This window comes from Panicum virgatum, chromosome 9N, assembly GCF_016808335.1.
Source record: "Panicum virgatum strain AP13 chromosome 9N, P.virgatum_v5, whole genome shotgun sequence".
NCBI lineage: Eukaryota > Viridiplantae > Streptophyta > Magnoliopsida > Poales > Poaceae > Panicum > Panicum virgatum.
The window spans coordinates 54,176,034-54,189,002 of NC_053153.1; the positions used below are offsets into that span (position 1 = coordinate 54,176,034).

Consider the following 12,969-nt stretch of genomic DNA (forward strand, 5'->3'; position numbering starts at 1 on the left):
TCTCACATTCAGCAAAGTACCCATGAATCTACAGCAAACACAACGAATGGAGAGCACCAGAAAAAGTTGAGGGCATTTTGTTGCAGAAAAGACCGGGAGGCCAAATCTAGGCCGACCAGCGTACCAATTCTGCGATCTACTACAACACTCAACGGAATTGTGACACGCGCAGCACAACGAACACGATGCAACAGGCCGTTCGCAAAACGGTGGAAGGTTAGGCCGCCCGGCCCCACTGTCAGCGAAACGCTGAGATCTTTCTCGTGCTGTAGGTTTGCAACTCCTATAGCTTACATCTCTAAAAGATCAGTTCAAATTGTGCCTGGTTTATTATAAACTAAAATTTGAATAAGAACTTAGAGAAAGGTGAAATCATTTCATGAAAATCAACACGTGCCTGAGTTTTATTTCTAATGCAAGTATTTACATGCCTTTGGAACTTAACTATGTTAGGATCATCAGATCTTTTGCCTATTGACTCTTATGATACTTTGAACCAAAGTCATGCTTGCTATAATTCAAGGATTTGGAGGAATTTATTTTTAAAACAAAAATCATGGCAACTCTCCTATGCTCAATCACCATCAATGCGACATATATACATGAGAGTGTTTTCTATGATTCCACATAGCTATCTTGTACATTTTGAGCTCGTTCAAACTCATTGCCTCTCGAGTGTGCTATGCACATTTCTTACTCTGACCATACACATACACGACATCAATCACTGTCCGTCATGGTCAATCATACAAAATCTCATCATCCCCCTGAAACAAAAAGAAAACAAGTAAAATGAGTCATCCTACTCATGGATCCTAGTTCACTAAAAAAAGAGAGGAAGATGATAAGAGCAAAAGTATAGATGACGGAAAAGTGTTGCTGTTTACACATGCATATGGCCAAAGTATTTGAATAGCATTGCTACTCAGAGACACTTTGTTTGAGCTTGCAAAATAAATGGAAAAGATGAGCATATACCTTTGTTATCACACAAAAGAGAGAAGCCTTGTCTTGAGAGAATCATACACCATGAGCATCGTACAATTTGTCCTATTTCGAAAATATAAAAACCCTCCAAGCTCCGAGAAGAAAGACTTGCATTGATTCTTGGTGACAAGTTCTGAGGGTCAATAGACAGAAGTGAAGATGTTAGCCACCTGGAATCCAAGGTATGCAAAGAAAGTGAAGAAATAACTCTTAGGCATGGTTTGAGTTCATGAAATCAGTCTTCGCTCTTTTCTCGACCTAATTGCTCGGGGCGAGCAAAGTCTGGCTGTAGGGGTGTGTTGGCTGTCGATATCGATGGATTTCGCCGCCAACGCTCCGCCTGATTTCATGAAATATAGGCTCTAACCATGCCACAACTATTTGACTTCAGGAACAACATATCCAAATTTGACCCAAAACGGACGATGTTTGGACCGGAAGGCCCGAATCCGGCCGACCGGCATACTTTCAGTGGAATTTTGGCATGAAATTTTACCAAAGTCACATAGAGGGAGAATTCAAGCCATTTCAATGGGCTAAATCAAGAAATACACAACTTGGACCCTGAAGGCTTGGACCCATATCCAAAAGAGAAGCCAACTTGGGCCATGGTCAAGCATGCAACATCCACCCTATCCAGGATTGACCCATGGTCAGAGAGGAACATGTCGGTGCAATGGAGGTCCGAGAGGCCGCCAGAGGTAGGCCGCCCGGCCCCAAGAAGGCCGCCTGGCCCAAGAAGATGCCGGTTGAGCAAACCGCCAGACGTACTGTAACACCCTAATTTAAATTTCAGTATTTATTAATAAATTTAATTGGCTTTATTTAATTTTCTAAGGTTTATTGTGTTAGTCTTGCATTTAATCTAGTTTTTGTTTCACAAGTAATTAAAATCTATCATAGATCTACTTTTAATGTTGCATTCATGCTGGATGTTTTTATTTTTGCTTGTGTGCTTTAGGTTGTGGAATTCAAAATTTAATTTGAATTCATCTAGTTTGGTTTGAGTTAGAATTAGAAATAGAAAAGTAAGAGAAATAGAAAGGAGAACCCAACCCAACCCAGTCCGGCCCAATCACCCCTTTCCCTTTTTCCTGAGCCCAGCCCAAGGCAACCCAATCCTCTTCCGCGGCCCAAGTCCCCACTCGGCCAGCAGAACCCCGCCCAACCCGAGACGGCCCAGCCCGCTCCCCGGCCCGCCTCACGCTCCTCGCGCCAGCCCAGCTCCCGCGGCTTTCCCCTTCCCCGCACGCACTCCTCCTCCAGTCCCGCTCAGCCCGTCACCGCGCGATCCCGCAGCCCAGTAAGCCGCACGCTTCCCCGGCCTGGCTCACCGCGAGCGCGCCCCCTCCGGCTGACAAGCATGGCCCACCTGTCGGCGCCATCCCCTTCCTCCTTCCTCTCTCCGCGCGCGCGTAACGCCCCGCCGCGATCTCCGGCCGAGATCCCCGGCGAGCCCCGCGCCAGACCCGCACGCCGAGAGACCCGGGGTTCCTTTAATTGGCACCCGCGACCCTCTACGCCCGCCATCCCACCCCGCAGCGCAGCCCAAACCCCAGCCGCCGCCTCCAAGTTGCTCCGCCCGGAGCAGAGCCCCGCGCCACCACGGCCACGCCGCTCCGCCGCACCAGGACCCCGGCCAAGCCGCGCAGAAGCACCGCCTCGCCGCCTGGGGTCTCACCGAAGCATCCTCCCTCGACTCTAGCCCGCGTAACGCCGAAATCGGACCCGAGACCCGCCGCCGGTGAGCACCTCCGCCACCACGATTTCCTCACCACCGGTGCTATTCAGGTCACCCTAACCCCCTGCACGCCTCCACAGACCCCGCGCGGACCTTCTCTACGCACCAGCAGGCCGGGAGAACCTCTGCATCGACCTGAACACGGGCGCACAAACGAGCTACGCCGCCGGACGCGACGCCGTCGACCCCTGCGCGCCGTTTCGAACCGACCCGAGCCTCGGTGAGGACCTCCTCCGCCCATTCTCCCTTTTGGACCTACTAGCGTAGCCCGTAGCGCACCCCAGCCCCTGGAACACCGCACGTCGGCGGGTTCCGCCGCCATAGCGCCGCCTCGCCACCCGAAACCGCTGCTCCGGCCATGGATAGCCCGCGCAACCACTTCCAGTGGGTTACGCATGCGGCGGGCTACCCCCCAGGCCAAAGCCCCGCCCGAATCGAGCCCCGGAGCGGCCGATTAGCCAACTCCGGTGAAGCGCCGCTGCGGGAGCTCCTGCTCCGGCGAGCCGCGCCGCCACCCCACGCGCCCTTTCCCTCTGAGCCATCCGATCCAGAGTGAACGAGTGAGATTAGATCGAGTCTCCCTCAGATCTGAGACGCTAGATCTAGATCCAACGGCCAGAAACCGCGCGTACCGGTTCGGCCCGCTCTTTTTGCATAAGAGCCCCCCAACTTCCTCGAAATGAACCCGCGCTCCGCACCAGTAGAAAAATATTTCCAAACCCGCCCCTGCTTTTACGTTTAAGACCCTGGGTTTCTTTAAAATACAACCCGCCGTCCAGCCTGGTAGTTTTTGCGAGTTAGACCCTGGAGTTAACGATTAATTACGTTTTAGCCCTCGGTTTTAGCAGAAGCCCCTGAAACTTCAGTTTTCTTACAAATAAGCCCCTAGGACTTGTTTTTAGCCTAGAAAATGCGTTTTAGCTCCGTTTTTAGCGTTCTTTATATCCACGCGATCGTTGTAACGCGTAGAATAGTTCTAGAGTAGTTTTGTGCGCTGTTTTTATGTATTGATGTACTGTTCTTTAGCTTTTGTTAGAGTTTGCTTGTCTGCTTATTATCATGCTTTGTTTTGGCCATGTGTTCGTGAGTAGACGCTGAGCTACCTGAGGAGCCCCAGTACCAGTACCCGGAGCAGCCTTCTTCGGATCAGTTTGAGCAGCAGCAGGAGCAGTACGAGGAAGGCAAGTATAACATGAACAACCTATCACTTTTAATTACAATTTCATACTGCATTTTAATACTGTATGCCTTTAAGGACTTTCCAAGCCACTTTATATCCTTTATATATACCTTTGGGTTTGCATTTTGGTTAGTTGTGCTAGGTTGCTGCGCTATAACACACTCTGGTCCTTTTTAATTAATTTGATTAATGGTTTACTTGAACTTAATTCTGAGAGTGGCACTCTGTGTGGCTTGAGTGGCTCACGTCTCGTTAAAAGTTGTTTTTGTAGAAACATGGTTTAGGGGGCCAGCACGGTGCTTAGTGCCTGGTTGGCCACTCTCCATAAGGACCGGTTCATAGAGCGACAACCTGGGACAACAGCGCTACCACAAGGCTAGAATGGGATAGACTTGGCGTAATAATTAGATCTTTTTGGTTTGGAGTAACTTACCTGCGGGGCAAGAGTAGTAAGCTTCAATGGTCCCTGCTCCTCCGGCTGGTCTGTGCTTGGTTTGCGTACCTGTGCTTGTACCCCCGTGAGGTGGGCCCCATCGTCGCCGACCTTACTCTCGCGGTTACGCCTTACCAACGAGATTCTTTTTAAAGGCCTCGTAGTGAGTCGCTGGCCATCTCACCTAAGGAAGTGTGATGAACAACTGGCGTAGCTCACGACTTGTGGGTAAAGATGTGCAACCTCTGCAGAGTGTAAAACTGGTATACTAGCCGTGCTCACGGTTATGAGCGGCCCAGATCCTCATTTTGATTAGTGAAGTTATCTCCTTCCGACGAGGGAGGTGCTTCTCGGGGTTTACCTTGGTGGCTTGGTTTCGGTTTGGTTCTCAGTAGTAACATGTTTAAACTTGATTAATTACTATGTAACTGGGTTAATGGTAATTCATCAACTCGTAGTAAATAGCTTTAATAAAACTTTGCCAACACTTAAAAGCTAATGCAGTTGAGTCAGCCAGCCTAGAGCCTCATAGTTTGTGTTATACTTGTTGAGTACAAGTTGTGTACTCACCCTTGCCTCTTCTCTACTTTTTCCTCTTGGCTTCGCTACTGCTGCTCAGTTCCTGCCGACACGAGGGAGTTCGTCCAGCGCTACCAGGACTACGAGGACTTCTAGGTGCTTCGTCTCCCAGTCGACGTCCCTGTGGCGCCCTGCTTCAGCTTCGGAGAGCTTTATCGTATTTTGTACCTCGCTTCCGCTGTATCAGACATTTCTGTCATTATTGTAATAAATAACATTCGTATACGCTTTATTATGTCTTTTTACATGATATGTGCTATGATATACTGTTCATTCTGTTGTATATACGTGTGACTTGATCCTGGCACGTATATGATTGCTCGGTTTATGTTCTTTTATAAACCGGGTGTTACACGTACGGACCTCCTGGAGTGATCAGAGCCGTCCACGCGAAGTCGGTGGATAGGTGGCACCGTCCCCAGGCCGACCGGCCTAGGGGAGGCCGCCCGGCCCCACTTCTCAGCCTCTGACGACGCCCTTTCACGTGGAGTTGAAGCCAAGGAAGAGGTAGCGTAGGCTTGCAGCGGTTAACCGTTCCACCGACCTTGGCGGCTATAAATAGGACCCCCTCACCTCACTAGTAACACACACTTTGGGAGCTTGAGTGCCTCACAATTTCAGTTTCATCCTTAGTAGAATAGGGAGAGTGTGAGGTGAGAGCTTTGGCGAAAGCCGGACTAAAGGGGCGGAGTCGAGTTCTCTCGACCTTACCCATTTTGTACCCACCTCAGGGGAATCCTATAATCGAGTAAGTTTTCCTCGCTTATCTTTAGTTTCTCGCTAGTTTACTTTTTACTTAAGTTACTTGCTTAGTTGCTCTCTTTGATATGTGGGATCTCTTGTCTGCGTGGATAGCAAGTTCTATCCATTTGGGATTTCTTCTTGCCTTAGCGCGTGGCGGAAGTCAGTGACTCAATAGTTTAGGCGTGGTGCTTAGGCTTGGTAGTTACCTCGGGTTGTGTTCCACCCCACGGTACCGCAGTGGTAGGCGGCAAGTGGTGACAGCCTTGTCCATCCCTAGTAGTCCACCACGTTCGGGTGTTTTCATAGCAGTAAGTTGCCAAAAGTATGTTGGGCCCCCTCTCATCCCTTTCTGAGCCCTTCGCTTAGGCCTCCGAAGCAGATCAAGTTAGTAGCTTTTCAAGTTATCTTAGTAATTAAAATTCTATATGGAGATAACTCCTCTACCCTCGCACCTCTGCTCCTTTGCGGGTCCGGTTGAAACGCTCCAGACCTCTAGTCGACGCTTATCGTTCCATGGATTCGATATCCCAGGCTTACTCACCTGGTGAAAGCTACAATCGGTCTTTGTGCGCTTGCAGAGTAATTCGTTAGGCTAAGGAGTGCTAACAATCATAAGATAGATTTCTTTAGATTGCTCCCATAAGATATTAATAGACAAGAAATTTATTAGATTTCTTATCAATTTCTTAATTAGCAAGACTTCTCTAATAGGAGCGTATTGCGTTTGTTCACGCAATCATAATTAATGACCTCACGAACAATATATTCTTATGTACTTAGTCTATTTCTTATTAAGGGTACTTAAAACAGCCAATAAAATTATGGCTAAATTCAAAATATCAATAGGGATACTTTAAATGACAATTTTTGATCTTGCATCACCTTTGGGCAAAAACAAAGTAGAGCTTAATATAAGAATAATTATTAATTATTTTTCATCTTATTATTATAGTCATAAAAGTTCTTATGCAAATATTAATGCTCAGGGAATGTTACATCAATATAATCGACTTTGATCATGCTTGAGACTTGAAAACTTAATTGATCTGGGAATTAAATAATGACACATGGCTATAAACAGCTTTGGTCATAATATAGTCATAAGTCACATATATAATCATAAAACTTATCAAATCTCAAGAACATTTTAATCAGAGGAACTTAGTAAAGGAAGCGTAAATATTTGTTGCTAATATTCACTTATGGTTACTCAAACCTTTTGCCTTTAGCATAATTTTCTAATAATATATCAATTATTCTTGTGGCCTTATATAAGAAAATATTCATAAGGCACTCATGCATTAAGATTTTCCCATATCATTAACTTCTTTTATTAATCCAATCCACATTAGCTTTGGCCAGAAGTAGATAGGAACAATAAAATTTTGTGAACGAGTATTCATTAATCAGCTTTGCCCAAAATAACAAATATATGTCACACTTTATTTGACTTTCATCTTTTTTTTACTGATCAAGCTCATATCAGCTTTGGCCAGAAATGAACAAGAGCAGCAAAATTTTATGATCAAATATTCATCAATCAGCTTTGGCCAGAATGACAAATATAAGCCACACTTAATTAAAATCACGTCTCTATGTATTTCTTTTATTGAACTGGTCCACGTCAGCTTTGGCCACAAATGGAAAAAACAATAAAATTTTGTGAATAAGTATTTATCAATTAGCTTTGGCCAGAATGACAAATACAAACCACCCGCATTTAATATGAGACATGTTGAATAAGGGCCATGTACAACGGAGAGACGACCTCGTCGACTTCCCTCGTACGTGATGAAATACGACGACCGAAACCTCATTAATCAAGGAGAGAGCAAAGCCGTCGCTTCTTCCGTCGACGGCAAAAGCCTGTGCTCCGATGCAAAGCGACGGCTCCAAGCACCTGTTGTACGAGTTGCTGCGGTATGCATCGGCGATGAGGATCCCGTGTGCAAAGAATCCCCTTCTGGTCCTCGGCCCTCCCCTCCCCCGCGGCATGAGGTGGCGACTCAGTCGGACAGCAGGAGAAGAAGATAGCAGAGTCATCTTGAGGAAGAAGAACAGTGCCAGGCCGTTAGTTGGGTCGTGAGATGATCTATGGGCTGTGTTTTAGTGTCTTGACTGGTGACCAGCTTGGCCCAGCCGAAGGTGTCGAATGGGAATGGCCAAAGGCCCAAAGCACCACACAATGATCTTCACCAAGCTATAAAATGAAATAATAAAGTATATTACAATCCTCAAGCATTTTATACGTTCTCTTGGATAAATAAAATGCATTCTCACATATAAGCATCAAAACAGCAACAAAGATCAAATTATATAGTAGATCACCATAATTTTTGTGTCAAAAAAATGAATTAAATATATTAGAGACAGCTAAACAGACGACTCACTATATAAACTGTCTATTTAGCTGTTTGTATATAATAAATAGATAATAGCTGCCTAAAACTGTTGTACATATCCTAAAAATTCTATGCGATGCGGTGCTGCGGCACAGCTTATCCTAACCGTGCATGACCAGGACATCGAGATGCAAGATTTAAAAATCCGGCACAATACCTGAGGTGGGTCTGCGGGCGAGAAAGTGGGGAGCGAATAGGGTTTCGGGACGCACAGTACATATTAGAAAAAAAAGAATGTAGTAAATTCTGGACCACACGTTCAAAAGAGGAGGGTCCATTTCTCCGTTTGGATACGGTCCCACATGAGATAAATTAATATAGACTTGCAGAGCCTCTTCTTGCTTTGCGGCTTGCTCCAATCATTCCTCCCTTCCAACTCCTCATATATGTATTTTCTACTATATTTTACTATCTTTCTCCAAAAAATTCATCTCCCTATAACTTCTTCTCTCCAACCATTCTCTCATATTTATTCCCCCTATATACTATTACTCATTAACTAACTATTTATTTAACATTTTTAAATTTAAAAAAATCATACAGTATTTATACTGTCATAATACATATTATCATTATGTTACGGAGCTCAAACAAAATTAATATCGCGAAGAAACGGTGTGATTAAAAATATAAGGGGAGTTTCAACTCCGGGAGCTTTGTAACCCCGACCTCCCCCTACGTGGCGTGGGGGGGGACCTATACGGGGCTTCGTTGGAGCTCGCCATCTTCTTCCTCGAGCTGTCAAGCAGCCACACTCCATTTCCCTTTCGTCCATCTCATCTCCTGTGTCACCAATGCCCCCCCTCGTCGCTGGTTTATCTCATCTGGAAGAACACGCACAAGCAATGGTGCCAGAGCTGGGGATGGAGGCAGCTAGGAGGAGCATTTTTCTTTTTTGCTATTTTTGGATGATTTTTTATTCGTCGCATTTGGCAGAGATTTGAGCTGGATTTCTTGAGGGATTTTGTTACGAGGATCTTTATGAGCAATATCGGTTCAATCCCCCCATTAAATCTCACGCGAATCGGCTTGGATTTGGAGTTTTCTCATAAATCGTGTTCTTGAGAGGGATTTCGGTTTTTGCCTCGATTCGTGATGGTTACTTGATCTTTTCAAGATCTTGTTCTTGGATCTATTAGATCCTATGACCACCCATCTTTGGCTAAAATTTCATCTCGATTCGTTATGTTTTGGGGAAGTAGTTTGAGTTCCAAGATTTGTGCGTTTGCTTGTCCCTCAACTTCTCCCTCGCTCACCACTGTCAGTATCCGCTCGCATCTCTCCTGCTGTTTTTCTTGAATCCACATCTTCAATCCCGGTGCTCCTGCAGTCCTGTTCCGTGTAGGTTTCCGTGTTTGTGTGTTTCGGGTGTGTTTAGTTCCCACCAAATTTCCAAATTTTCCATCACATCCATCACATTTTCTATCACATCGAAATATTAAATATAGCAAATAATTTATGCATGGAGTACTAAATGTAGTTAAATAAAAAAACTAATTGCATAGTTTTGATGTATGTTGCGAGACGAATCTTTTGATCATAGTTAGGTCATGATAGGACAATATTTACCACAAACAAATGAAAAGTGTTACAGTGTGCTACAGTGACTGATGTGACTTTTTTCCCTTTTCACCTCATCTAAACACAGCCTTCGTCTGTTTACGAGATGTTCTGCATGTCTCTGCGCGCGCGAGCAGGTGATCTCGAGGAGGAGGAGTGGGGCGCCGCGGCCGAGCTCACCGCCGAAGCTGGAGGATTTCCTCGGCGGAGGCATCAACGGAGCCGGTAGCGGCGGACCGGTGTCCGTAGCCGAGACGCCGGCCGCGGAGATGTACGACTCGGACCTCAAGTTCATAGCCGCCGGCTTCATGCAGAGCGGCGCGGTTGGGGCGGCGGCGCCGTCGCCGGTGTCCTCCTGTTCCCTCGACCAGGCCGACCCGAAGCTGGGCTTGCCTGCCGCGGCGGTTCCGGCGCCAGAGCAGTGGAAGGCCGTGGACTCCTTCGGCCAGCGGACGTCCATCTACCGCGGTGTCGCACGGTAAGCTGGCGCAGATCGATCCGTCTAGTATGCCAAGAATCCTAGAAAGGCGTTTCTTTGGATTTGTGTACGTGCTGCTGAAGTGCTGATCATGGATTGCTACTACCATGATGCTGTCTGTGCATGCAAAGTTGCACCTGGTCTCTCACTTGGTTGGTGTCTTGGTGACTAGTTTGTGCCTATTGATCTTCACTTTTGCTTCTGTTTCTTGCGTCTCCAGCAACATTGAGCGTGGGCCTAATAGCAGCAGCGGCGGGGTAGAGCAGCTGCAGCTGCATTTGCGACCGCAAGGCATAGGATGATGTAGCTATCACAAGTTTAATGCAAAACATATGTGCATTTATCAAAGAATTTGAGTTTTTTGCTCTGTAAAATTGCATGCATCATTTAGAATTTGCACCAAAATATGTGCATATTATCTATCAACCATTTTTATATTTTTGTTATATGCAAAATGATATGTGTATATTCATGTTACAATAATATAGTTGCATCAAGTCATGTGCACAAAGAAAGCACTGGACCTCTAACAATCCATGCTTCCTATTATGCACAAAAATATGTGCATCTTGGTTTTAGGAATTTCTCAATCATGACTTGAGCACCCTTATTTATTTAATAATTCACCAAATTTCTACATATAAAAAATTATTCAACAAGCACATGGTATGATGCATGGATATTCATTCATACCCACTCTAGCAAAACAATATGGCAATACACACACTTGTGTGCATCTGTCATGCAAATATTTTCACACACACACACACACACACATATATATATATATATATATATATATATATATATATATATATATATATATATATATATATATATATTTGCGTACATGCAAGGTTAGTATTTATCTGGTAATATTAATGATCCGTGCTGATAGTATGATGCACAAAGATGCATGTTACTTGCACAATAAAATTATATAATGCATCATGTGTATTTATTCTCATATACATAAATGAATAAAATTATTTCACATGGATAGAATGAGTACTTGTGCAAGCAGTAGTTAAATTTGTGCACGTTATTTTTTATGTGTGCATTTGATTGATTCAAAAAATACATGCATATCCGGTTATCACTTCTAATTTTCCCTTAAAAATAGATTAGTTTGATTTTGTTGTGTGTGGTACGGTGAACAATAGAAACAAGTGCACCATGAAATATTATTATTGTATAGCTATCTTTTTTGAATGCAAAAATGTTGTAGCTATCTCTTCACCAATATTTGTGCATATGTGTAGTTGCAGCGGATTGGGGAAAAAATCTAGGTACTGTGCATCCGATGGTACAGATATACACTGCCCTGTTTATTCCCACCCATAAACCCTGTAAATACAAATGAAAACATCACATCGAATGTTTTGAGACATGTATGGAGTACTAAATGGTGTACTAAATGAAGTTTATTTATAAAATTTTTTGTATGGCTGTGTTGTAAATCGCGAGACGAATCTAATGAGCCTACTTAATCTATGATTTGTAATAGTGGTGCTACAGTAGCAATTCGCTAATTATGCATTGATTATGGATTAATTAGCATTATTAAATTCGTCTTTTACAATGCATCCGTGCAAAAAATTAGCAAGATTCTTTCGCAAAATAATTTTACGTTTAAACAGGGCCACTATCACGTTTGTCCAGTACAGAGGCCTTGTTTGGCTGTGCTAGGAAACTAGCACGCACTCAATCCGAAAAAAGAATTTCGTATGCATGAAGTACCAAATGAAGTCTATTTACAAAATCAGTTTACAAAACCAATTTCAGAACCCCTGCGCTAGTGACCCTGAAGAATCTAACGAGCCTTTAACCGTGCGTTTAGAGGATGGTAATTAATCGATGATTTGCTATAACCATTCTCTAAACGCGCGGTTAAAGGCTCGTTAGATTCTTCGGGGTCACTAGCGCAGGGGTTCTGAAGTTGGTTTTATAAACTGATTTTATTTGACATCAAAGTTTACTATTCCTAGCACCTGAACCGAACCAAACAAGGCCAGAGACTGAGTAGCACTATTGTAGATTCCTTCTCTGAAAAAGCTCCCGTGCATGTTCTTCTCGTAAGTTGCGCCATCCGTTACTCAAGAGCTGGCACCGGCGGAACATTTAAAAATCACACCAACTGCGCCAAATAAAATAACGCCCCAACAGTAAACTCTGCACACATCTCCACGCCAAACCAACGGCCCAGATAGAAAGTGCTGGAGCTCGACGGAGTAAAACCGATTTACCGCATGTGTAATGAAAACAACATAATTAAAAATGCTTGGCTCAAGGACATGAATCCATTATTTATGGGCAATAAATGATATTCCATAATTATACACAACTTTTGGTTGGAATACAACCATGAAAAGTTGACATTAGGTGTATTATTGCCCAAAACATAATTATAATTCAAATCATAATTTGAAACTATCTTAATAGTAAGATGTGACTTATTTTCTTAGCAATAAATCAATCATTACCATTATATTTAGAGAACTCATTTATCATAAAAGGCATTATTTAAATAATACAACATTTTGGGTAACTTATAATAAACAAAAGGAACATTATTATTCATTATTCAAAAGTCGTTAAAAACATTGTTTAGTCCAAAACTTAATTTAGTTCTCCAAATGAGGAATATTCGTGCTATAAACATGAATTTTGGGCAAGACATAACAATTTCTCTATTTCCATCAGTACTAACTATTGACTTAAGACAAAAAAAACATAATTATTTATTAGAAGAAAATATAAGTAGCTTGAATTTCAAGCTCAGAACATAAAACTTATTAGTTCTCAACATAATGTTCTTTGATGGAAAAAGCTCATAACTTCATATTCTTAATAATATCCTGATAT

The 12,969-nt window shown here is 43.7% G+C and overlaps 1 protein-coding gene across 2 annotated transcripts; it reads left to right on the top strand.

Moving 5' to 3' along the window:
* Positions 1-8,739: 8,739 nt before the first annotated feature.
* LOC120691706 (AP2-like ethylene-responsive transcription factor AIL5) lies at positions 8,740-11,564 on the top strand. 2 transcript variants are annotated; one of them, XM_039974865.1, is made up of 3 exons: positions 8,740-9,407; positions 9,764-10,104; positions 10,325-10,526. In XM_039974865.1, exons 2-3 carry the CDS (start codon positions 9,896-9,898, stop codon positions 10,404-10,406), a joined length of 291 nt encoding a protein of 96 aa, XP_039830799.1. In that variant the 5' UTR covers positions 8,740-9,407; positions 9,764-9,895; the 3' UTR covers positions 10,407-10,526. The 2 variants fall into 2 exon arrangements, 1 of the variants encoding a protein (XP_039830799.1); XR_005682359.1 differs by lacking the exon at positions 10,325-10,526 and adding an exon at positions 11,367-11,564 and having other exon boundaries at positions 8,740-10,104.
* Positions 11,565-12,969: the final 1,405 nt, after the last annotated feature.